General features: G+C 41.6%; 1 protein-coding gene across 1 annotated transcript; it reads right to left on the bottom strand.

The window, feature by feature from the left end:
• Positions 1–16,532: 16,532 nt before the first annotated feature.
• Positions 16,533–25,954, bottom strand: LOC126481652 (uncharacterized). Its single transcript, XM_050105570.1, has 2 exons — positions 25,921–25,954; positions 16,533–16,891 (listed from the first exon to the last, which is right to left on the bottom strand). Exons 1-2 carry the CDS (start codon positions 25,933–25,935, stop codon positions 16,655–16,657), a joined length of 252 nt encoding a protein of 83 aa, XP_049961527.1. The 5' UTR covers positions 25,936–25,954; the 3' UTR covers positions 16,533–16,654.
• Between the last annotated feature and the right edge of the window lie 263 nt (positions 25,955–26,217).

Raw genomic sequence — 26,217 nt, 5'->3', positions numbered from 1 at the left:
ACAACAAGTGTCTGGCGCATTTGTTATATCGGTTTCTACTGCTACAGTGCCAGGTGTTCTGTCGGCGCACGAACGATAGGACACAGTACCTCCGAGGTAGCGATGAAGTGGGGATTTTCCCATACGACAATTTCACTAGTGTGCCGTCAATATCAGGAATCCGGTAATACATCACACATCAAACACCGCTGCGGCAGGAAAAAGATCTTGCAAGAACAGGTCGAACGATGACTGAAGAGAAATGTTCAACGTGACAGATGTGAATCCTTGCGCAAACTGCTGCATATTGCAATGCTGTGCCACCAACAAGTGTCAGTGTGCGAATCATTCAACGAAACATCATCGATTTGGGCTTCCGGATCCAAAGGCCCACTCATGTACTGCTCGACAAAAAGCTTCACGCTTCGCCTGGGCCCGTCATTACCGTTATTGAACTGTCCATGACTCGAAAAATGTTGCCTTGTCGAATATCGTTTCAAATTGTATCAATCGGATGGATGTGTACGGTTATGGAGAAACCCTCACGAATCCTTCGGCCCTACATGTCAACAGGGCACTGTTCAAGCTGTTGGAGGTTCTGTAAAAGTGTGGGGCGTGTGCAGTTGGAGTGATATGGGACCCCTGTTACATCTAGATACGGCTCTGACAGGTGATAGGTACGTAAGGATACAGTCTGATCACCTGCATCCACTCATGTACATTGTGCATTCCGACGGACTTGGGCAATTCCAGCAGGACAATGCGACACCCCACACGTCCAGAATTGCTACAGAGTAGCTCGAGAAACATTTTTTCTCTGTTTAAACACTTCCTCTGGCCACCAAATTCCTCAGACATGAACGTTATTGAGTATATCTGGTTGCCTTGCAACGTGCTGTTCACAAGAGATTTCCGCCATCTCGTATTCTTACGGATTTGTGGACAACCCTGCAAAATTCATGACGGCAATTCCCTCCAGCACTACTTCAGGCATTAGCAAAGTCCACGCCACATCGTATTGCGGCACTTCTGCGTTCTCGCGGAGGCTCTAACGATATTAGGCAGGTGTGCTAGCGTCTTTGGCTATTTATATGCTTTATTCTGAAGATTTATATAGTGCCTTTCCGTCATTCAGTTGAAGGAACTTCTTTAATTGCAAATCCACTGAAATAGTGGAATGCATTGTTTAGTATGTGTCCAGCATATGTAAACAGATGTGCTGTTACATACCATAGTTGAATCATGTAACAAGTATGTGTGTGCAATATTTATCATGGACATAATATTTTGGGCAAGGTTTTGCGTGTTTTCAATTTTTTAAATGTTTTAGCGACGACAAACGTTTTTAGTGTGCCAAATTTTATCCGCTTGGCATCTCGTGCACGAGGTTCGGTGTAAAATGAACGTCTTTTACCACAAAAAGTGTTTACGATCACAAGATGACAGCTCACACTTTTGAAACCGCTTGTCTTGACTAAAAAAATATTTTGTGCAATCTTGGTTTTTGAATAATTTTTATAATTTTTGTTATGTAAAATTGTGGTAAGCCATTTTATATTAACCATTTTGTTTGAAGCGATTCTCTTAATATAAGAAATGGAACTAAATTCCAACCGGCTGTGGTCTCTTTATGTATTCTAAGAACTGGCATTTACGAATGTACTAAATGCGAAACGATAATTGTTGATTGGGTTATTCACGTACTTAAAGACTGATACAAAAGTATCTCGGACATAGCTTGGGATAGTGCTTCTCTGAGAATATCTCTTCACAAAAACGTCACTACAACAGCTACTCTGAACACTTGCAGTTACAGAGATGTCTGACTGACGGGAAGTTCAAACTTATGAGCTTCAGCCATCAAACCCTTTCAGAATTCATTTAACTCTCTATGTTCGTTCGATAAGATGAAAACATGTTGATGAACTGTGTCTATGCTCATTACTGTCGCATGCATAGTGTGATGTAATATGGAGCCTGTTTGTTAGGTACAGATTAAATTCTGGTGACTTAGTAGATATCCAAAGAAATGCACTGATGTATTAACGGGTTTCCAAATCCCAGTATATCGGTCGACTATCTGTCGTTACACATAACCATGTAAGTGTTACAAATAATTTTCACTTTAGCAGCACCAATAATCTCTATCATATGCGCCACTTTTCTATACATTCGTTTAACATACATCGATTCTAAGACAGTAATGCAGTATATTACAACAAAAGGAACTCAGAGCTAAAATCGCCAGAATGGTTCCTGAGCAGATTAAACGCGATACTGCAGCTGTTAGAGACTAAATGAATGATGGTTGTATTCTATGTAACATTAACTATAAATTGAAAACCACCCCAGCCATAGAATCGTAAGGGAAGATGGCCAACGCCCTAGTTATTATTCCAATTAGTAACTATGAACAGAACATTCATGCGTTTTAGCAGTAGCAACATTACTAAACTAAATTACGATCCAACTAACAAATTTAACACCCAAATCAACAAAAGACTTATGAAGTGTACCTTCATTTTCGCTGAGAAAGAGACTATAGAGTGTATGGTTTTGAAGCCTAGGACCCATACACTTAGATTACAACCAAAATGTCACATGAACGATATTCTTGTTCATCCTATTGTTAACGGTATGGATAGTTCAGCATCTGTATTAAAGAAAAAGTTGAATATGTGAAAAGTGAGTGTTACACTTATGAAGGAAAATTCACAGTTCATAACTCAGGAAAACTAGTAGATCAAAGCAGAAACATCCATATGCAAGAGGAAGGTAAATTTGGTTACCTTGATATTACTGATCTATATACCAGTAACCAACACCAGTGAAATTATAAAAGAAAATCTAATTAGACATAAAAAGGCCTGCTTTGGTGAAATAAGCGAATTTGTCGAGTTTCTGCAGGTAACTTTGTCATACAACTCCTGCCGCTTTCATGATGAGATATACAAACAGCATTAGAATTTGGCGATCCTTCAGGGAACCACGAGACAAATTCATAAGTCATTTGGAAGGGAAATTTTTCAAGCAGTGTAAAAAATTTCAGTCAAGGTTACCATCTACAAACAGAATGTTGATGTCAGATTGGTCCTACTAAATGGCTTCCTGCAGTCATAGTTTAATTCCGTGCACCCAAACACAAATTTCTTTAGTGAATTAGAGGTTGAAAGCAGTTTAGTATGTTTAGATATTACAAGAAAATGGCTCTAAGTACTGTGGGTCATCAGTCCCCTACAACTTAGAACTACTTAAACCTAACCAACCTAAGGACCTCACACAAATCCATGCTCGAGGCAGGATTGAACCTGCAACCGTAGCGGTCGCGCGGTTCCAGACTGTAGCGCCTAGAACCGCTTGGCCACCCCAGCCGGCTTCGATATTACATTCATGAACAATAATTACAAGCGCAAATATGGCATCTACTGGAAGCCAACTACTACAGGCTCATTAATATACAATGAATCTTGCCAGCCTAACCCCCTTAAACAATCATTTTCATGATTTCCTAGTTATTAAAGTTGACAAAGGTGAAATTTATAAATAACTTGCGACTTTACACCATTTATCCCCAGTGGACGGTTAGAATCCTGACACTGTAATCCACATACATAACCACAATCTGAAAGACCAACGAAACATTACCAAAAATGAAATTAATTAAAGAAAAACCTAGATATATTAACAAAATAGTGCGCCTGTTCAAAAATACCAAAGTCAGGATAGGATTTCAGACTGGTAAACTTTTAAGAATGCCAACAGGACAGACCCACTAACAATATCAAGGGTATATAAATCATGACCATTATGAAGATGTGTATACAGAGTAGACAGGGAGGAACTTTCGGACTTGGTTCAACGAACATGCAAAATTTAATGAAAACAATTAATGTAGTTTCGTTTCTCACCTCAGGAATAATAAACATACCGTTTCAGGTACACACAACTCTTTAAAAATTCTAAACTGTGGAAAGAAAGTGAAGAAATAGAATATAATAGAAGAAATTGAAATATGAAATCACTTTTAAACACAACAAGAACACATAATTAATGAACAGACTGATCTATGAAACAACAACAAAAAATTGGGTAACTTCAGCCATATCTGACAAAGATTAATTTAAATTGAAATGTAATTTACAGTCTCATTAATATAAGGTTAAGCGAACCCCCAGGTACTCATGCACCAATCATTACACTTTGGCAAGACCTCAGCTTATTTTCACACATATACTTGTTTCTTAGTCTCTGCTCCCTCCCCTTGTTACCTCTTTTGGTTATTACATTCACTTCCATCTTATATTTAACATCAGCTTTATAGACCTATGCTCTTTATAAATCGAAGCTTGTCTTACTATCTTAATTAGCCCACTTTCAAGGATGTTGACGATAGTCTAATTTTCAGTGATCCGTTATGCTATGTGTGGCTTTTAACGTTTATGAGTTTGTCCATTAAGATATTATTATGTTTATAAGTTAAATAATGTATATTTATACTTTTAGTATTTTACAACATCACTTGTATATTACCCTTCATATTGCCATTATAACATCACTTAGTCCCCCGTTCTCTTTCTTCATTGTCACTGGCGCACACTTTGTGTATTCTAACGCTATGCGACTCACACCTAATTGCTTATCTTTGCTGCAGCATACAATTATTGTTCACATTTCTTAAACGCTTCAAACATTTTCCTTTATTCCAACCCTATGTCTTAGCCTGTTACACCTTTTAACCAGTGTCTCAGTGCTCTCTTTTTACTCACATCAAGCAATTTATGTAACATTTTCTCAAATCATAGTATGAGAATAAGTGTCATGTTATATATGTCATACACTCCTGGAAATGGAAAAAAGAACACATTGACACCGGTGTGTCAGACCCACCATACTTGCTCCGGACACTGCGAGAGGGCTGTACAAGCAATGATCACACGCACGGCACAGCGGACATACCAGGAACCGCGGTGTTGGCCGTCGAATGGCGCTAGCTGCGCAGCATTTGTGCACCGCCGCCGTCAGTGTCAGCCAGTTTGCCGTGGCATACGGAGCTCCATCGCAGTCTTTAACACTGGTAGCATGCCGCGACAGCGTGGACGTGAACCGTATGTGCAGTTGACGGACTTTGAGCGAGGGCGTATAGTAGGCATGCGGGAGGCCGGGTGGACGTACCGCCGAATCGCTCAACACGTGGGGCGTGAGGTCTCCACAGTACATCGATGTTGTCGCCAGTGGTCGGCGGAAGGTGCACGTGCCCGTCGACCTGGGACCGGACCGCAGCGACGCACGGATGCACGCCAAGACCGTAGGATCCTACGCAGTGCCGTAGGGGACCGCACCGCCACTTCCCAGCAAATTAGGGACACTGTTGCTCCTGGGGTATCGGCGAGGACCATTCGCAACCGTCTCCATGAAGCTGGGCTACGGTCCCGCACACCGTTAGGCCGTCTTCCGCTCACGCCCCAACATCGTGCAGCCCGCCTCCAGTGGTGTCGCGACAGGCGTGAATGGAGGGACGAATGGAGACGTGTCGTCTTCAGCGATGAGAGTCGCTTCTGCCTTGGTGCCAATGATGGTCGTATGCGGGTTTGGCGCCGTGCAGGTGAGCGCCACAATCAGGACTGCATACGACCGAGGCACACAGGGCCAACATCCGGCGTCATGGTGTGGGGAGCGATCTCCTACACTGGCCGTACACCACTGGTGATCGTCGAGGGGACACTGAATAGTGCACGGTACATCCAAACCGTCATCGAACCCTTCGTTCTACCATTCCTAGACCGGCAAGGGAACTTGCTGTTCCAACAGGACAATGCACGTCCGCATGTATCCCGAGCCACCCAACGTGCTCTAGAAGGTGTAAGTCAACTACCCTGGCCAGCAAGATCTCCGGATCTGTCCCCCATTGAGCATGTTTGGGACTGGATGAAGCGTCGTCTCACGCGGTCTGCACGTCCAGCACGAACGCTGGTCCAACTGAGGCACCAGGTGGAAATGGCATGGCAAGCCGTTCCACAGGACTACATCCAGCATCTCTACGATCGTCTCCATGGGAGAATAGCAGCCTGCATTGCTGCGAAAGGTGGATATACACTGTACTAGTGCCGACATTGTGCATGCTCTGTTGCCTGTGTCTATGTGCCTGTGGTTCTGTCAGTGTGATCATGTGATGTATCTGACCCCAGGAATGTGTCAATAAAGTTTCCCCTTCCTGGGACAATGAATTCACGGTGTTCTTATTTCAATTTCCAGGAGTGTATATGCAGGAATGTTATATATTGTATATTTTACCATCACTTGAGCATCACACCTAGTGACACACTTTTGCTGTTCCAACCTACCCCAGTTCACATTTTATATAATTATATTTTAGGCTGTTATATTTATTTTAGTTGATGGACCATTTGCCATATTTTTTTCTGCCAGCACCACCTTCTATTTAAGCTGCCCTTAGGTCAATGGTGCTAAATTATAAACTGATCACGACCTTATGCTACATTATATTCTTCAGAATGTCGTTCGTTTGCTACAGCAAACTTCTCTTTTCACTTTTCATACTACAGTTTTATGTTTGTTCTTCGTTACTCGGCTGCCGTCTGGCAAAGCCATTTATTGCAGTGACAGTTCAGAGACTGGGCGTTGGATGTCTCCTGTCATGATCTGCCGTCTTGTAACTGATGAAAATCGTATTTGTGACATACATATAGATTTCCAGAGATCTCTTCGGCTGTGTTTGCTTTTTACTGCTCCTTAGCTCTGTACATCATAAATTGTTCAATGTCGATGTGCTAAATAAGGTATCGTTATATTTTCGTATATTTAATAATGTCACCAGTATGTTACATTTTGACTTGCACTATAAGATGACTGAGTGTCTGTCCTCTTTTTGGTTTGACACTGATAGAACAGTTCACTTTAGACAATGATTATAAATCAACTATTAGTCGTTTCATTGTGTATTGTATCACTGTGCCTTCATGTCAGATCGTCTGCTGCATCAAACATATTTTATTTACTATTGAAATGTCTATAACCTTATGATTTTGCTTGCTATGCTTTTTAATAGATTTACCACTAACCTCTATCACTCCCTCTCGCTGTTGTTACCGCTAGTAACACTTTATATAAGATGCTCCTAAACGACAATACGAGATTAAAATACCATTCTCACAGGTTACGCGTTTTACTGTCACGTGTCTTGCCCTGGAATTAATTTTTGCTGCCCCTTTTACGTAAGATGACTTTAGGTCATGATGCTAAATTTTAAACTCGTTATTTTTTCTTTTTTCTTTTCAACTTCTCATTGTTATGCTACAGCCAACACTCTTGTCACTTTTTTAAACATTTCTTTACGTTTGTATTTTCTTCTTTAAAAAAATATTTTGTACGTCATCTAGTGTGCCATGTATCACATAACTGTTCTGACTCCGAATGTAAGCTATCGCCAGTCATGAATGTCACTTTCTAGCTACAGTAAACGTTATTTGTTATACATGTGTAGTTATGTTATCACAGGTTATATTTCCAACGATGTACCGTCTAACAGAGGGTATTCATAAGTTCTTTGCGTTCCAAATTTAATAAAGACTTCATTCTCCCTGCTTTCCTAGATTTCAGCACACTCTGCAGACGCATTTGATGCCTTGGCACAATGTCGACCTTTTCATATACTGAAAATGGTTTATTTGAGTATTTGTGATTATTATTGTTCTGGGGAAAGACGTACAGAAATGTGTAAAGCTCCATCTCTGACAATATGAGTATTCTGACTGAGAACAAAAGAAATTCATACACTTATTATTTTTTTATTAGTTATGAAAAATAAAATTCTCTTGTATCTTACTACGATTATAAAAATATTTTCTAACATCTTCTAAAAACTGACAGAATAATTCTCCACTGAGCGAGGTGGCGCAGTCATTGGCACACAGGACTCGTTTCGACAGGACGACTGTTCAAACCCGCATCCAGCTATCCTTATTTAGGTTTTCCAGGATTTCCCTAAATCGCTTCAGGCAAATGCAGAGATGGTTCCTTTTAAAGGGCACGGCTAACTTCCTTTCGAATCGTTCCCTAACCTGATGGGACCGATGTCCTAGCGGTTTGGTCCTTCGCCCCAAAATAAACCAAGCAACCAACCAACAATGCTCTTGCATGCAACAGACAACTTACCTCGTCTTGCCGCTGCAACTGCGTGAATACTCTGCATCCAACAACATGCTAAACTAATTCAAAAGAAATATTGCGGTCCATGCAGAGTGCAATGCATGGTCACAACTACAACTACTGTGCTTTTTTATACAGAAATTGAATGGTTAGTTAGGGTTTGGCGAACTAGGCTTAAGCGGAATAAAAAAATGAACAAAAACAATAATAGCTTATAATTTACTGTTACAGAAAATTGAAGAGTTAAACATTGACAAACTTTACAAAGCTCTTTACTTCTCTTTGAAAAATTGATTGGCAAAAACCTTATTTTTTCCACAGTGTTTACAACCGGTTATCACATACCTGCTCACAACAGAGGTACAAGTATTACTCTCGGTGTTTGCGTACACAGATGTGACAAAATCCCTCCAGTGTACAAGCAAGCAACAACTACATGCACCAAAGAGGCAAATTACCAAAAATCCTCAGTTAACACCAGTCTCCTCCGGCCCTATTAACACGGTCTCAGTGACATCTGTCGCGCGGCTTCTCTCCACGGCAGACTGCGTCCGACTACTACCAACTACGAGTACTTGCAGTGCCTGTTCGCTACTCGCGATACTAATATTTGAGATTTAGAGGTCGCTTGTGTACACCAAACAGAATCAGTGGCCAAGTTTCCTAAGAAATATTAACGTCCAACTTTCTATATGCTTATAATAGCACACAATACGCGAAATCTCTTACTTCTGTATCGATCTATGGACATACTGATTGATATTGCTGTAGTAACGATGCGAACACATGCAGTATCCTATGACGTAGCATTAATAATGACTGTTAATGCATGCATTGAGCTTTCTGCTTTTAATTCTGAAGCTCGTACGTTATATGCTCACATTTATATCTGCTGTATCGCCGTTTTTAATAGTATAGTTGTATAACAGATTCGGCCAGTTTAGTGTTCGTTCTTTACTGCTATCGTCATCGCAAAGATTGGCAGGAGCCTCTCCCCTATGCTTTGCGTTGTTATCTGTTCGTCTGTGTAATTTGCTTACGTCGCCGAGACTGTCTTCTTCGTCTGTACGCATGTCAGTTCGACATCATCATTTTGCTTATCATGGTTCATTGTCGCTGCCTCACCCTTGTAGCACAACCGCCGCCACCACCCCCGCTGCTACCGCCACTTCAGTCATCTTCCCGCTGCCACAGCCTCCACCTCCCCTACATCGTCGCTTTGGCTTTCGCCGCCTTTGCCACTGCCGCAGCCGCGGTCTACTCGCCGCCTCCGTCTTCGTCGCCGCCGTCGCCATCCTCATCTGCCACCTCATCACACCAGAAGTCGCTGCCGTCATCCTCTACCATCTCGGCAACACTTCGCCGTTGAGAAGCATCAACTCAGTTCCCTTTCGTCTTACGCCAGGACAGATCTTCCCGCCATCTCCATCACTTATACTGTCTTGTTAAAATTCATGGTGAAACCCTCAGCTGTCTTATTTCGGCCTATTCGCTATTAGTTTCGGTCAATGACCATTATCAAGCAGAGCTGGCATAAACGGTAGGAAAATTATACAGGGCAGCTAAGTTTGATAATGGTCATTGATCGAAACTAGTAGTAAATTGTGCGAAATAAATGACAGGTGAAGGTTTCAAAATGAATTATAAAAATTATTTGGCGGCTGAATATCCCCTCGTGAAAACATACATAAATTTGTACCACCATTTTCCCTGCTGCAGCTCTCACTATACAGAGCACATCCGCTGGTCCACCACCTTACGTCCATCCTCCCCTTCAAAAGTCTCATCCCATCTGCAGTCGCTTCCTTTGTCTACTCTACTCTTCCCACAAACTTTTCCACGTCTTCTACCACATCCTTTACCTACCCGCCACTCCCAATTTTTCTGACGCCAACAATCTCCCATGAAAGTCCAGCCAAAATAGCAACTCACCGAGCTGCCATCGCAATGCCTGAAACTGTATTACCATCAACAGGTAACTGCACCTACTCAAGTCTGTTGGAAAGACCTACCCTAGGTGATAACCCACCTTCTCCAGTTCCTCAACCTTCCCTCCATACTACTGTCTTCTTAAAAACCTCCAAAGCGCTCTAGTACATATCCCATTCCCAGCACTGTAACCAAACAATCACAATCAATTCCCCATCCTACTTAACATGTGGGCACTGTTCACCCCTCCGCACTTTCTCTCCCAATTGTTCACACCTCTGTCCTATCCCTCTCTGGCCCCAAATTTCTATATGTCAACTCCCTCCCAACTGAAATACAAAGTATGTGCCTCACATTCCCTTCACCCAGATCATACCCCACAAAGATTCCATCCTCCTTAAATCTTCAGATCTCAAATTCCACTCAGGTCTTCTACGAATCCTCACATAAACTTTGATCCTAATCCTTCACTCACTCTCTTCAACACTACCTACCCCATAGAAACAACAGGTTTCCTGCCATCATAGTGAAGGCTGGTCCTGAGATCATGGCGAGTACGTGGACCTGCACAGCCCACTATATCTACAATGACTGAGGTCCCACCTACCTCATTTGAGTCTTCACAGAGTCAGCTCCCTCCTCCAATCACATATTTACAGAAGGAGTCCTGATTTACAGCTGCTGTCAGAAAGACAAACTCCTAAATCTCTCCCCCAGTTCTAATGTCCTCCTGTTTTCCGACTTCTCCAAGGTGACACTCTCCATAATCTACAGCACACTGTCCTGAAAGCTACACCACCCCAGATGTCATCCTAGCTTCTCCCAAAATCAATGGATGCCTCACAGCAGTAGTCCTCAATATTTCTCGAAGTGACCACCTGCCTATTCTACTCACCATCTGCTACACACAACCTTATACCCATGTAACACATCCCAATCTCCATCTGGAAAACTATACGTAACTACACTGTTACCAACTTAAATGTGTACCAGGAATCCATAGGAACCCAAACTGGAAGCCACCCCTAACCTTCCTACAAACTGACAATATCTCCCATCCCACTACCTTACCGCAGCAGACCTCATCAGGTGCAATATCCTCCCAAATCCCTACCAAGGCCATGTAGCCCCATCGCTCACTCTCCATCCACAAGTCCTACTCATTCTATAAGAATCCCATTGCTTAAATGGCTCCTTCATAAGGACTCATAGCGAGGATACACTCATTTGCCACTGACAAATACAGAGAGACATCTAAAAAAGTCACTGAAACTGGTACCAGACAAAGTCTGTGCTCCAAATTAACTTTTCCAAGTACTGCAAAGCATTCCACTGTCCCGCTGGCCGTCAGTCCACCTCTCACTACCTGCTCTTCCATAACAGTCAGTCCTTACCTGACAAACTGTGCAGAGCTGACAATTTTGCATCCTATCTCTCCAACATCTTCTCCAACCACAACGACCCTAATTTTGATTACTCCCTGTTCTCTATCGTCAATGAATGAACAAACTCCATCGTTTCATCCCTGGCACCCAGCTTTCAGAACTTGGACAAGATACCAAAAACAGAATTAAACACTCCAATCACAGCACATGATGTGAAACATGTAATTCACAGAAAACGAATCACATCTCCTAGTCATGACCACATTACATACTGACACCACAAAGTATGCCCTTTTCCTCCTAGTGACACCTGCAACCATTAAACCAATGTCCTTTCCAATGGCTACTGCTGTGAAGTGTGGAAAATCTTCCTCAAATAGCACAAACCCTCTACCAATACCTCCACCTACCATCCCATACGTTTCACCTCAGCATTTATCAAGGTATTTGAATCTATCCTCTCCCACCACATCCATCAAAACCTGAACCAACACCAACTCCTTCCGATTAACCAGTGCGGCTTCCACCTCTCCTTCTCTTCTAATGACGAGCTCCTGCATCTCACTCATCTCCTATCCCACCAGCTCAATACCTGTAAATCCACTATGATAGTCTCCCCTAATTATGTCCCCCTATCCTTTGTCACCATTAACAACACCAATTCCCACACCTTCTATTCTATTGCAGGCTTGTCCAAAGGCTCTGTTAAGCTCCGTTCCTCTGCTCTCCTCCGTCTCCTCTAAAGAGTGACATGCTCAAACAACCTTCACCATTTCACATCCCTTATTCCGCTGAAGACACCACTTCCCTCACTCTCTGTCCTACACTCCAGAAATCTCAATGATCTCTCCTGATCCTCCACAATTAGTTTACCTCCTGGTGTAAGCAAAAGTGCCTCAAAATCAAACCTTTCAAAATCCAGACTAATTATTGGACACATCACCAGCACCTTCTGTCACCACGACTTCTGCTTTACCATTTATAACTGTCCTATCCAGCTAACTAATAGAGTAAAATATCTTGGACTAACCAATGTCCAGCAACTAACATGGAAACCTCACCTACTAGCTATCCAACAGGAAGGCTTCAATAGACCGAATCTACTAAATCTACTAAATGGTCAAACCCGGGACTGCATCCCTCCACTGTCCTCCACACCCACAAAACGTTGATCCAACCCATCTTTTGTTATGTGACCGTTGCCTCCATCTCTACCTCACCCAATTTCTGTAACTCCTTCCAAATCCTGGAACACCAGACACTCCGCCTCACTTTATGCATCTGTTTACTTCCCCCAAAAGGATCCTTTATCAGCTCATCAAATTCTTCCCTCTCCTTACTCAGAATGAACACACCTCAACAATCTATGCCATCTGAAACCTCAGCTCGAATAATCCTATTGTTTTTCTTCTAGTTTCCAATCTTCATATGCTGCTGCACCTTTACCAAGACACTCACCATTTCTAAACCTACACACCGTCCATGTGATCCCCCAAAGCAACTTCAACCATCTCCCCCTCCCAGATCATGAACCCAGACCCAACATTTACCATCCTACCAGCTCTAAGTCCACTCCACCCCTAACTCCTTAGGGCTCCCCGTACCTTCCCTTCCCCATATTCCCTTACATATTTTTCCCCTTTTGCCTTTCTTAATATCCCTGCCTTTCCCTGTCAACTTTCAGCCTCACCACTACCACCTCTAGTCCATCCTGTCTTTTGTCCCAATAACCACTCCTATTCCATTGATACTATGCACCAGTCCTCCATCCTTATACCACCACATTCCTACCCTTTCCACCGACCAACCTTTTCCCCTTTAACAACATACCACCTACTGCAGGACAGGTATTTTCAGTTTTGAGTGCTAGGAAAATACTTGTTTTAATTCTCAGTGTTTCAGGATGATGTGCTCTATTGTGTATCGTTTTACCTTATATTATTAGTGTTTTTAACTGTGAGTGCAAGAAGTCATATCTCTTGTACATATCAAAACTTCCATTTTAATTTCACCCTTATAAGTTTTAAATTTATTGTAAATACCTCACCTTCCTATTTCTTTTTTTGCCATTTGGTTGAGGAGTGGATTGGCTGTACCACTTACAGCCTCCCCACTCATATGGGGTGTGGGGGTATGAAATAACAACAAAGATAGAAAAACACTTCGACATTTATAAGCAAAGTTTTATGCTGTTTCTTGTAAATTATTATTTCTGATTGTCAGTAAGCCGAACATATACTTGTTGTATCTTTGATCTATTTCTTTGCCTATAAAAGCGAAATTTGCCAATGGTGCGAGGTATCACAAATTAAATGCTTGTGAAAATAAGCTGACATGGAAAACCTCAAAATGTGCATCAACAAATATGTGACTGTGGTGACCACATGAAGAAAATGATTACATAGCGTGAACACAAATTCTCAAGGCTGTTGCGAATATTTTTTAGTGCCACGTTGGGTTCCATTTTATGTTGCCCTCTGCAAGCTGTGTCAACGGCGATATCGATTCCTTGCTTGAATAAACTCGCCTAGCGTTGCTTAGCTATGGCTTCCTTCAGCTTCGAATGGTGGTGCCTGAGGCAGCTGTACAAGAAATTTGAGCAAGTAAGCAGCTTAGACAAGATCGCTGGGGTTTGGCTGTTTCGATGTTACCTCGCTCAGTATACCATCTGGTACCTCGGAGCTGTTGTCGTCTGCACGCCTGATGTTTCTTTCGTGGTTCGACCAACTTTACGCTGCCTGTGTCGTGATGGTCCACATATTGCAGTTAGACTTTGGGAGTGCTCCAGAAGCCATAGCCGGAGATATGGCCTCATACATTGTCCATAATTCGCTTCGGCCTGATGCAAAAACGCCGATGAACAGCTTTGGTTTCCTTTTTAGGTGTTGATTGGAATTTGCGAGACAACACCCTCTCCGTATGGAGTCACCTGTGAGTGTCCTGTGTTATTCTGACGTTAAACTGTTTCGACATTTTCTACGGACCGTGTTTGGCCGATGCTTTTGTGTGGATCATTATTCTGGCGATAGGAATCTGTCTAAGCCAAATACTCGTTTAATTGTAAGAGGGTATCAGTTTCAGGAGGCGTATCTGTTTCTTAAAATTTAAGTTTTTTTGTATCTTTTTCCCCATGATCTAAATGCCTCTTAATATTTATCTTCTTTTGAAAGATCTGACCAAATGGACTTAGTTGTGGACTCCCATGTTTCCATAGTGTTCAGTTGCTTTGGTAGTTTAATTTGTTTTCTGTGTGTTTGTTTTATAATTTGTCGAGTAACTGTGTGGGAAGTCAACCGAAATGGATCTCTTACTGTATTTGCCTATTTCGTATGCTTCAGGCCTTTTAATTGCCTGACATTTCGTTGCTCATGAAAGGACTTGGTTAACCCCTTAGTCTGCTTCACAGATGAGTACATGCTAAATTTTTCACTTTCTGTGATTACCCATATTAGTGAAATAGGGTGCTACACAGCTGTGTGTGTGAAGTCAAAAAGTGAAAATCTGCTTCACAGATGTATAAAATCTCTGCTTACTATGAGTATGTGTATTAGTGAAACAGAAGTTTTCTTTTGGTTGTTTCGCAGCTGTAAATACAACGTTATAAGTTTTGAGTGAATTTATAAACATTATGGTTGATGGTGTTAAAATCTGCTTCAAGGACGTGTACATTATTTTACATGCATATCAAGGAATTGTAATTCCTTTTTCTGCTTCCCTGTCAAGTAAGTAAAGTTTCAAAAATCTTAATGCTAATTTTCCGATCTGACGACTGATTTTACTTGTTGTAAGAGGCTGCTTAACGAACATGTACATTAATTAAAATTTTTGCTTTCCCTGATTGTCCATACAAGTTAGGTAACATTTTCTTTCTGTTTTTCTTTCAGCTGTGTGTGGAAGTTTTTAAATTTTTGGTATTTTTCATGCAAGTCTATTCTGTATCCTGCCTTCTTCACAGACATATGTATAAGTGTTATTTCCTGTGTCACTTTGGTTTCTCAGAACCTAAAAATTTGTTTTCAAACTTAGTCTCTATGGCGAGCTGGTACCACTTGTTTTGTAATTAAAAAATCACCCTCTGGCATAATAATAAAGAATTTTGCTTCTAATATTATGTTATTTCTGTTCAGCGAATTTCTATTTCTAGATCCCATTTCATTACCAGTTCAGTTTGTTTGAGGACTTTGGGCAATGTGGTATGAGTAGCTAATTTAAGTTAACCATATAAAAATCCAGAAGCAGTACACTTAAGTGTAAGAAACTGTAGTCAGCGAGACCAATTAAAGTAACACACTAAAGTGATTCGTTGAATAAACAAGATTAAAAGACTGTGGCTACCAGCTGCAGGAGTGTTATTAAAATGTTTCGTCTTTGCTGTCGTTACTACGTGAATTAATCAGTTTTGACTTCGGCTGTAGTGATGACAGTTAGCCTTTTCAAATTTACCTGATAGTTGCTGCATGTCATCCTGAGGGATTTCATGCCAAATTCTGAGCAGCTGGAGCGTTAGATCGTCAAGATCTGAACATTCTCTGTTGTGGAGAGACCCTGCTGGCCAAACTAGGGTTTGGAAAACACGAAGACTGGCAGTAGAAACTCTCGACCCGTGCAGATGAGCGTTAGCTTGCTGAAATGTAAGCCCAGGATGACTTGTCATGAATTGCAACAAAACTCAGAGTAGAACATCGTCGTCATGTCTCTGTGCTATAAGGATGCTTGAACCACAACAAACAAAAATTTTTCACCTATAGCTAGGATTTAAGCCTTAACAGTTTTGTACTGCAACTCTGCGGGGAGGATGCTTCAAGTGCAGAATGAAGTCTTGACCCACTATGGGAGAAGAAAGCTCTTTTGCTGTTGTCTCTCGTGTTTCCATAGCAGTTCTGTGGTGAAGGGACCACTCCAACGTTCTTGAAAAGCCCTCAGGCTTTGGCTTGGCGGATACATGTAAGCTTTGGTCATGGACTCGACTACAACACGTCACCAGCAATGGCTTACCATTCTCACCTTGCAGATACATCAGTTAGGTTATTTCAGTCCTCAGTTAAATATTCTTTATAACGACAAAGTGATTAATACAGTGACAATTGTTATGTTTTATTAACTGTTAAAGTGTGCACAAATTAACAAAAACCAAGAAGTGACGTAGTTTGTGGGCAGTTTTTGGTGGTGCAGGAGCTTCGTGAAGGAAACTTCGTTCACCCGCCAAAGCCGCGACCACCTCCGGGTCCGAAGCCGCCACCGCCGAATCCAGGACGGCCTCCTCCAGGGCCGAAGCCGCCACCTCCTCCAGGGCCGAAGCCGCCGCCTCCTCCAGGGCCAAATCCACCACCACCACCGGGCCTCCCGAAACCTCCGCCAGGACGGCCGAAACCGCCCTGGCCAAACTGCGCATGCGCCAAGGCGGCAACGCACAGCAGCAGCGTGAACAGTGCCTGCCAACAGAGGAATAGTGAATGCATCATCGAATCAAGTACATTCAACCCAGTTGTGTTTCAACATGATTGATAAAACAAGTATTTATATACTTGCTGCGGAGGATGGCCACACAAACAAACTTGTCTTGATTACTGTTTTATAAATGATTACTGATTTCGACGTGAGAGGTCGGTTATCTTCAGAGCGGTTTCTCAGGTGTGGTAAAAACAACATAACACTAACGTGTAATACTAACGTCCACTTATGTACGATTTGACACTCTAAGAAAAAAGAAAACAACGTACCATGAAGGAATCATCTCAGTCGGACGGAAATCGGCAGAGAAACAAATGATTAACTTTCCGAAAAACTGGATAATTTATTCCAGAGAAAGAGCTTCACAAATTGGGCAAATCAATAACATGGTGGTCCACATTTATTCGGCTCTGTATTGATTGAGTTTTTGCATGTCGTCCTGAGGGATATCGTGCCAGTTTCTTAGCAGTTGGAACGTTAGATCGTCAAAATCCGAACATTCTCAGTTGTGGAGAGACCCTGCTGGCCAAACTAGGGTTTGGCAAACACGAAGACCGGCAGTAGAAACACTCTACCTGTGCGGACGAGCGTTATCTTGCTGAAATGTAAGCCCAGGATGGCTTGCCATGAAGCGCCCACAAAACTCGGCGTAGAACATCGTTGTCATATCGCTGTGCTATAAGGATGCCGTGCATGACAACCAAAAGTGTCCTGCCATGAAAAGAAATGACATGCTATCACTCCTGGCTGTTGGGCCATATGCCAGCCAGCAGAAAGGTTGGTATCTCAGCGCTGTCTGCAGTGTCTCCCGACACGTCGCCGGCCTGCAGTCTTATCGATTGAAGTACAGCCTGATGACCATCCGAGAAGTGTATGAAGACGCCTCAGACAGGGGTGGGACGCCTTTGGTAATCATCTTCTGCATCCTAACAGCACAGCTGTATGTCAACAACATTCTACGTCCTGTTTTGTTGCCCTTACATTTCAGCAAGGTAATGTCCCAGGGCAAAAGACTGATTGTCTTTGTGCTTGGCAAGCGCCACCTTGGTCAGTGATGTCACCGGAACTCTCCCCAACTGAGAACTTTCAGAGGATTATGGGCAGGGCCATCCAACCAGCTCGGAATTTTGAAGTCCCATTAAGTCAAGTGGACAGAATTTGGCACAACATCTCTCAGAATGGCATCCGAGAACTGTATCAATAAATGCCAAGCCGAACAGCTGGTTGCATAACGGACAGAGGTGGATGAACACGTAATTGACTTGCTCAATTTGTAAAGCTGTTTCTCTTGAATAAATCATCCAATTTTTTTTCTGAAACTGTAATCATTTGTTTGTCTATATAGGTATATCACACCTACTGATTTTCGTCCCAATCGTATAATTTCTTCGTGGTGCGTCCTTTCTTTTGTCTTACTGTGTATTATTTGATTCTTAACAGGATTTACCACTACTGTTATTCATCGCAAAAGCAATAAAAATATAGTAAATTCTTTCCTATGTGCACTTTAGGTACAGTACATGAATAATGGTGGAAATATTCGAAAACATCAGCAGATGGTTGGCTGAACCTGAATGATTTCAAAAAGATTCAGTACATAGAGTTACAGTTCAGTGCCTCTCATATAAGTTCTCAAGTAAAAAACGATAGGTTTCTCAAGCAATGAACTACAAGAAGTAGAAAATATATTTTTGTGGTGTATAGCTTTGTAGAGAAGTAAAATGTGGGCTATAAACGGTTCAGACAGTAGGAGAAAGCAAGCTTCTGTAATGCTCTACACAAGAATGCTGAATATTAGATAGGTAGGCCGAACATGTAAAGCAGAGGTACCGAATCAAACTGAGGATAAATTAAGATTATGGCACAATTTTACTAACAGGAGAGGTCTTATGGGATCAAACTGCTGAGGTCATCGGTCCCTAAGCTTACACAGTACGTAATCTAACTTAAACTAACTTATGCTATGGACAACACACACACCCATGCCCGAGGGACAACTCGAACATCCGACTGGGGGAGCCGCGCGAACCGTGACAGGACGCTTCAAACCGCACAGCTACCCCGCGCGGCTATATTGGTAATACAAGGAGGTTTTGGAGGCATAGCTTTTGGAGGAAAAAAAGGCTCGACTTAAATGAACAGATTCAAATGTACAAATGGTAGCTACATATAGATAAATAGGATTGAGGATCAGCGTGAAGAGCTGCATCAAACAAGTCTTTGGTCTCAAGACCATAACTACGATAATCACTCTAGCATGGAATTGCTCCCTATCGAATAACGTATCTCAAATATTGCGTTTATTCTCTTAACTTCTTCTAGGTGCAGCTGCCAATTTTCGACGATTCAGCAGAAAAAGTCGTAAGTAGTTTCACATCGTAACACAACTGTGCTCCTGAGATGCACAGTTCACCTTCCTTCGACAAAACGCCAATGTGGGTTCACACATTGGTTAATAACTTAGATGTGAGCCTTCTATAATTGGCCAGTTTTATGACATTACGCGAACATCACGACTAAGTGCAATAGCTCGTCCACAAATGAGTAAAACCATCAGTGGTTTGGAGATAGACATGGAGAAGTTCTGTTTTGTGGTTACAGTGCCATTGCAAGAAAGTAACCAGACATTTCATTATTTAACATCGCGACCTAAACTGTTACGCTTCGTCGGCTCATCTCTTTCGTGTCGGATGTACTTCGTCCAGAATGGAGCGCTATATTCCCTTACTATACCACTCACATAAAAGTAGTCATCATCGGAAAACTCTCATGTTGTAACATAGCCTCTTCCTCGTTTGTGCAGTGTGCAAACTGTAATCTCCGTTACATTTCTCTCACCAAAAACTTGTGAGTTGTAGTTCGTATAGAACGAAACGAATGAAAGTCGTTATAAATAATGCGTTCTCGTAAACATCCCAGTTCATCAGTGGCTTTTATTCTTATCTTTCTGCACGACTTCAACGTTTCCCGCTGGTGCGGACACTGGCAGCAAGCCGGCTGTTCCTCTCCAGAACACACTACATTCAGATAATTGTGTCATACTGACTATATATTGTTAACAGTTAGGGACCCTCGCCTATGAACGAGGCTATGCAAGTAACTGAAACTGGCTTCAGGAATGACGGATTTTCAGTTACATACTCTTCCCAAGACGCGCATAGTTAAACATAATTTATCAACTATGCACACGTCAGTTGTGATGCAGTTTCCTTACTGACACTACATATAGCGACATAAAGTATATCAGTATTGAATTGCTGGGAGTGTTTGTTCCGACACAGGAAACTCAGCCTTGATAATGGTACCTCACGCATAGGAAGTCTATAACGTCAAAGAAAACAGATACGTGGTATAATACCTACTTCAAACAACAGTTACTCAACATGGTGCAGACAAATATGTCGTTATTAATACGACACGTTTCCTGCAGACTAACTACAAAGAGATGATAAAAGAATGAAGAAGTTTATCAAATTGTGGCAGCTACAGATGAGCTATATAAACCAATACATCGGTGTTACGTTTGTAACACGAGTGTTTGCAGTCTCCTTAACTACCTATGTTAATGAGATTTCCCAGTATTGCAGTACGTCTTTCACCTGGTATTATAGTTTGCCTGGTGAAAGAATTGGGCTTCTTAGGCGAATCACAGATATTTCAAATACGTTTCTCAATTACGGCAACTATGAGTATCTATTTTCTTCTTACTATGTTTATGTCGGCACTTCCGTATGCCACACATCCAGTTTCGTTCTTTAAGGTACAACAGCAATAACACCAGTCTCAACTAATACATCGTCGTCATCCGACCTCTACATATTCCAAGCACAAATAAGCGCTTTTCTACCCGTGTTTGGAATCTATACGGATAACAATGAATATGTACATATTTGCATAAAGCGCTTGATCACGAATGCTTGCCATGCTTGAAGACGCTTATCACTGAAACATTTTCTTTGTATAAGAACAGTAGCAAAAATTTCGTCTTCTGTACAGTAGACAACCATTATTCGTCGTTCATTATTAAAAATAATCATTTAAGGATCGTAGCAAAACAGCTGTGATTTGTATGAACTTATGTTTGGCGCGCAATTTGACATATCAGTAGCACTCTTTTAAGAATAAATGAAGTCGGATAGAACTTCGGGAATAGCTACATACTACCAGAAAACAAAATGTGTAATAGCTCACTGGAATGTGTTGTAGGTGTTGTGTTGGCAGAAGAGCCAACACCGTGTTACGAGGGGAGGCCGAAATGCACGCGTTTGAGCTCACGCAGGCTAGCGTGAGGAGGGAAGGACTACACTGACGGAAAGTCTGGAACATGACAAGGAATTAGAATTCAGAAAGCGGACGTAATTAGTTTGATACTTAACTTTAATCCATTAATGATGAACGTCGCTCTTGACGGTACATGATTCACAATATTATCTGTTCAGAATATGGCGCCTTGCTAGGTCGTAGCAAATAACGTAGCTGAAGGCTATGCTAAACTGTCGTCTCTGCAAATGAGAGCGTATGTAGTCAGTGAACCATCGCTAGTATAGTCGGCTGTACAACCGGGGGCGAGTGCTAGGGAGTCTCTCTAGACCTGCCGTGTGGCGGCGCTCGGTCTGCAATCACTGATAGTGGCGACACGCGGGTCCGACGTATACTAACGGACCGCGGCCGATTTAAAGGCTACCACCTAGCAAGTGTGGTGTCTGGCGGTGACACCACAGTAGGAATTAGTGTGTGTTGTTGACATGACGAAGTGGGCATCTGAACAGGTGAGTACAAGATTATGTTTACAAAATCAAATAAGGGTAATGCAGGAGTGGATTAATAATGAATAAGAAAATAATCAGCATTGTGAATGGATTACTGTAGCGAAGTTAGGTACAAAGGCAGCACCATTCCTTATAGTACAAGTTTATATCCCTACTAGGTTCGCAGATCATGAAGAAATTGAAATAATATATGAGGTAAAATAAATTGTGTAGACTTTTGAGGGAGACGACTATTTAACACTGATGGAGGACTATCATTCAATAGCAGAAAAAAGAAGCAACATAGTAGGAATACATGGACTGGGAGAAGGGAGTGAAAGGGGAAACAGCTTAGTAGAATTATGCATGGAGAAAAGTTAAATCATCATCGTTTGCCGGGGCCTTTGTCCCACTGCAATACGGGGTCGGCCTTGTTACTATGGATTTGGCGATGTTAGTGTCGCAGGGTGACTGGATGCCTTTTCTGTCGCCAACCCATACCCTGAAAACGCACAAGACAGTTAATTTAATTTACGAAAGGAGAAAATGTAAAATCCCGTCAAGTAAAGCAGGCAAAAGGGAATACAGACGTTTCAAAATTAGGCTGGCAATGCAAAGCCGCACAGCAGAAATAGGTAGAAGAAAATGCTTGTCTTTGGGAAACACAGATGAAGCCTACAGGGAAATAAAACAAATCTTTAGAAAAAGGAGAAGCAGCTGTACCAATATCGGTATTAAAGAATTCAGATGGCAACCCTGTATCAAGCAGATAATGTAAGATTGAGATGTGGAAAGAATAAATAGAATGGTTATACAAATGAAGCGAACATTTATTATGGAAAGGGAAGAGAAAGTAGTGAAGTTGGCGCGGGAGATATGATACTGCAGAAGGATTTGAAACAGCACTGAGAGGCCAAAGTCCTAAAAAAGGCTAGTGGAGTGGACGACATCCTGAGAATTATTGAGAAAAATTTTAGTGAACAAAAAATAGGAAGTAATAATCCCACGACTGTTCGCTAAGAGCGCCACTGTTCTCCGGCTGCAATTCTTGTTGTGTGTGATACGTGTCTCCAAGATGTTTCAGATAAGGTGTTCTCCTCTGTAACTTACAATACAAAATAATAAGCTCGATGAGCTGCTTGAAATCAGTTAGATTGCAGAACGTATCCTTACACTACTGTACATAACGCACGTCGGAATGCATGGACAAACAAGGTTCTGTCTGCCACGTGGAATAATCAACCCCAGATTACTTCGAAAAGCTCATCGAGGGAGCTAGTCGCTCCTGGCACCAGCATTGTCGCATCTCGTCCGTAGGTCGTTTAGAAGGATTAGTGAGTTCTGCATTAAGGAAAATGGGCACTAGTGTTTACATCTCACTTTATTGAACATTTCAACATCGGAGCATCCTTCTGAAAACAGCAGTTATGTACAGCATGTTGCAACCACCCTTAAAACTTCGAATGTTTCTATCTCCATACATTGATAGTAATTTGGATTAAATTGATGTGTATGCGTTTCCAATACGCCAAATGCATTTTGGGAAAAAGTAATGTTCTATTTTTAAAAAATCTAAGCTCGTTGGTGTAATGCCCTGGAAAATAACATTTTAAGCTATGTTCGCAACTCTGCAGATTAACTTTGCTTACTTTTGCCTATCTAAATAAATATTCCTTTTACTTATTATTTTGTAAGTTAGTGATAAAAATGCCGCATCCGAAACATTTTGTTAATGATTAATGAAAACAACATTTGCTGTATTTTTACACATTTATTGTGTTACGACCGAAGAGAAGATGGAAGGAACATTGGATTTATCGTCCGGTCGACATCGAGGTCATCAGAGACGGAGCACATGCTCGGATTGTGTCAAAGAGAAGAAGGAAATCAACTGTTCCCTTGAAAAGGAACAATCTTGGCATTTTCCTGGACCGATTTAGGGAAATCACGGAAAACTTAAATCAGGATGGCCGGACGCAGCTTTGAACCTTATTCCTTCCGAATGCGAGGCCAGTGTGCTAACCATTGCACCACCTCGCTCCGTCGTTTTGTGAATGGTTTCGTTTCTTTGAACATCTTCAGGTTGGCGAGTGGCGCTGAAGTCAATATACATTATAGATCGTCTGTGATATTGAAGACAACATTCAAGAAACATAATCAAGAATATCCGAAACGCTCTGCATTTGTGGTTTCACGCGTGCTACATTCACAAAATGAGACTGTCTCTTTGTACCTACTACATTCACAAAAACACACACACACAGACACACACACACACACACACACACACAACTGCACTGTATAATGCGATGTGACTACTGAGACACTCGTTCGAAAAGTGCTTCCCATTGATGGGCCAACGTGTAAAAATGTAGTCTCAAAATGTATTCACTATCTGTTCCAAATATACATCAAGAAAAATCTAAGATAATTCTAACCTGTTAACTCTAGGTCTTACTCACCTATGCAACAGTATTTTCTCTTTCCGTACTGCCACAAAAGATTTCCTTCCCAAGCACTGACAAAATGTCCCTCATATTCTCTGCAAATGATGGTTTGTGCCCTTACTAATTATTGTACTGACGCGGAGGTACGTTGTAGTACAGTTACATTTTGTAGTATCAGCTGATGCTTAATCCCTTAATGACGTGCGTCGCGAATCCGCATCATACCGAAGCGACGCTAATGAATGGAAGGTAAATTGTTTTTGAGTGCCAATGAGTGTATCTGCAGTTTCTACGCGATGTTACCAACGCATCTGTGTTATGGTCTCCTGAGTGTTTAGGGAACTCCTTGAGCGACTTGCCGTTCGCGCCATTGTTCGCTACACGCACACATACATACACACACACACACACACACACACACACACACACACACACACACACACACAAAGTGAATCAAATTTTGATGTAACAAACTAGTTGCACGTGTAAATAAACACGAGAAAAACTTTATGTTTAAAATACGCACCAGTGGGTGCTTATGTGCCTTCGTCAGCGCGTGAAAGAGATGAAATCATGTGAAGTGAAATCAAATATCTTGGTTTATTTGTACCACCATATACTTCAATTTATTAAAAGTTTCTAATAATCCGTTTCAATATTCGATCTCAACACTCTTTTGAGTGATTACTTTCAGGTCGAAACTGACTGCAATATTTCGCTTCTTATTCTATCTAAGGTTAATTGATTATATCAATACACTTTTAATGCAACCCAAAAGTTATAGTTGACTACAACCCTCTATTCTGCTCATTGTAAAGCTCCTTGGTTTCATTCATGATATTGTCACCTTTATTGTGATGTGTAAATTCTAATGAACTACTAATACTCTGAAGCTTTTATTTTAATAGCGATGGATCCCCAGACTTTGTGCTTCACGAAATTGAGATGGAAATTTCAAATGTAGGTACCACATGCGGAGAGAGATGTGGCAGTTCCAAAATTCACCTTAATAAAAACAATAGTCTGTTATAATTAAGATTCTGAATAGCAGTACCAGTTAGTAAATAGGGAAAAGAAATCAAAAATGAAGAGAGATAGGCCTTCAGCCAGTACAGAGCCATAACTACTACGCAAGAAGCATCAGGGCCCAGAAGATCCGTTCCGCACAAATTGGTGCAGTACGTCATTGGCCTCACATTACAGGCAAATTGTAAAGGACGCACAATATTCGTAAGCAGTAAGTGTAACTGACGTTCGTCTACGTCAAAACATGAGAATAAGCCGATTCCAAGTATTTCACGAATACTGCTATTTTTGTTATACATAATGATTTAATATGTATGATACCATGTGTTATTATTTTTAATAATGTGAATCCTATCAATGTATCATCAAAATGTTAAATACGTTTCCTTTTAACAATTGAAGTGTTGTCAGTGTTTAATTTCTCAAATGCCAATGGTTTCAAATATGCGAAATACATAATTACACCTGACAGGTATAACATATCTTAGATCTGACTATATGTACCCTATAACTATCTGTTACTAGTTACGGAAAATGATTTTTCTATTTCTTCTTGCAATCCGAAATTTGTTCAGGTATTAAGAGGATAAAGTTTTCTTGTTGTACGATATGATGTGGTTCAGGACAGTAACTATTGTGAGCAGATGATCAGCAACTAAGCAGCAGCAGCAGATTCGTCTCCACTAAAGCCTGTAGCAACGATCAGTAAGTATCTCCAAGTGAAGTGTTAACAATCACGGCAACGAAAATTTATTCGTATATGCGTGGCGAAGACGCAGAGGCACTCACCAGTAGTTTAGCCATGGCGTGGTTCGCAGCTAGCAACACCGTGTGGCGTTTAGCGGCCGAACGGGGCTTATATACAGTATCGTAACCTTGTAGGCTGTTTAGTAAATATTAACTGTCCAAACAGTGTACCAGGAGGATTGTTTTCGCGTCTCCAGCGGGGATTTCCTAGCCGTGGTGCTTTCGGGAAGCTACAGGTGTCAAAGAAGAGTCTCATTGTCTTGTGGAAAAGCAGACATTTCCACTGGCGTGTTTGATATGAGCTCTTGTGAGCTAATTCCTTGAGGATAGCGGACCCCT

The sequence above is a fragment of the Schistocerca serialis genome, chromosome 5 (assembly GCF_023864345.2).
Source record: "Schistocerca serialis cubense isolate TAMUIC-IGC-003099 chromosome 5, iqSchSeri2.2, whole genome shotgun sequence".
In the NCBI taxonomy this organism is placed as follows: domain Eukaryota; kingdom Metazoa; phylum Arthropoda; class Insecta; order Orthoptera; family Acrididae; genus Schistocerca; species Schistocerca serialis.
This window is presented reverse-complemented; position numbering and strand designations above follow the sequence as displayed.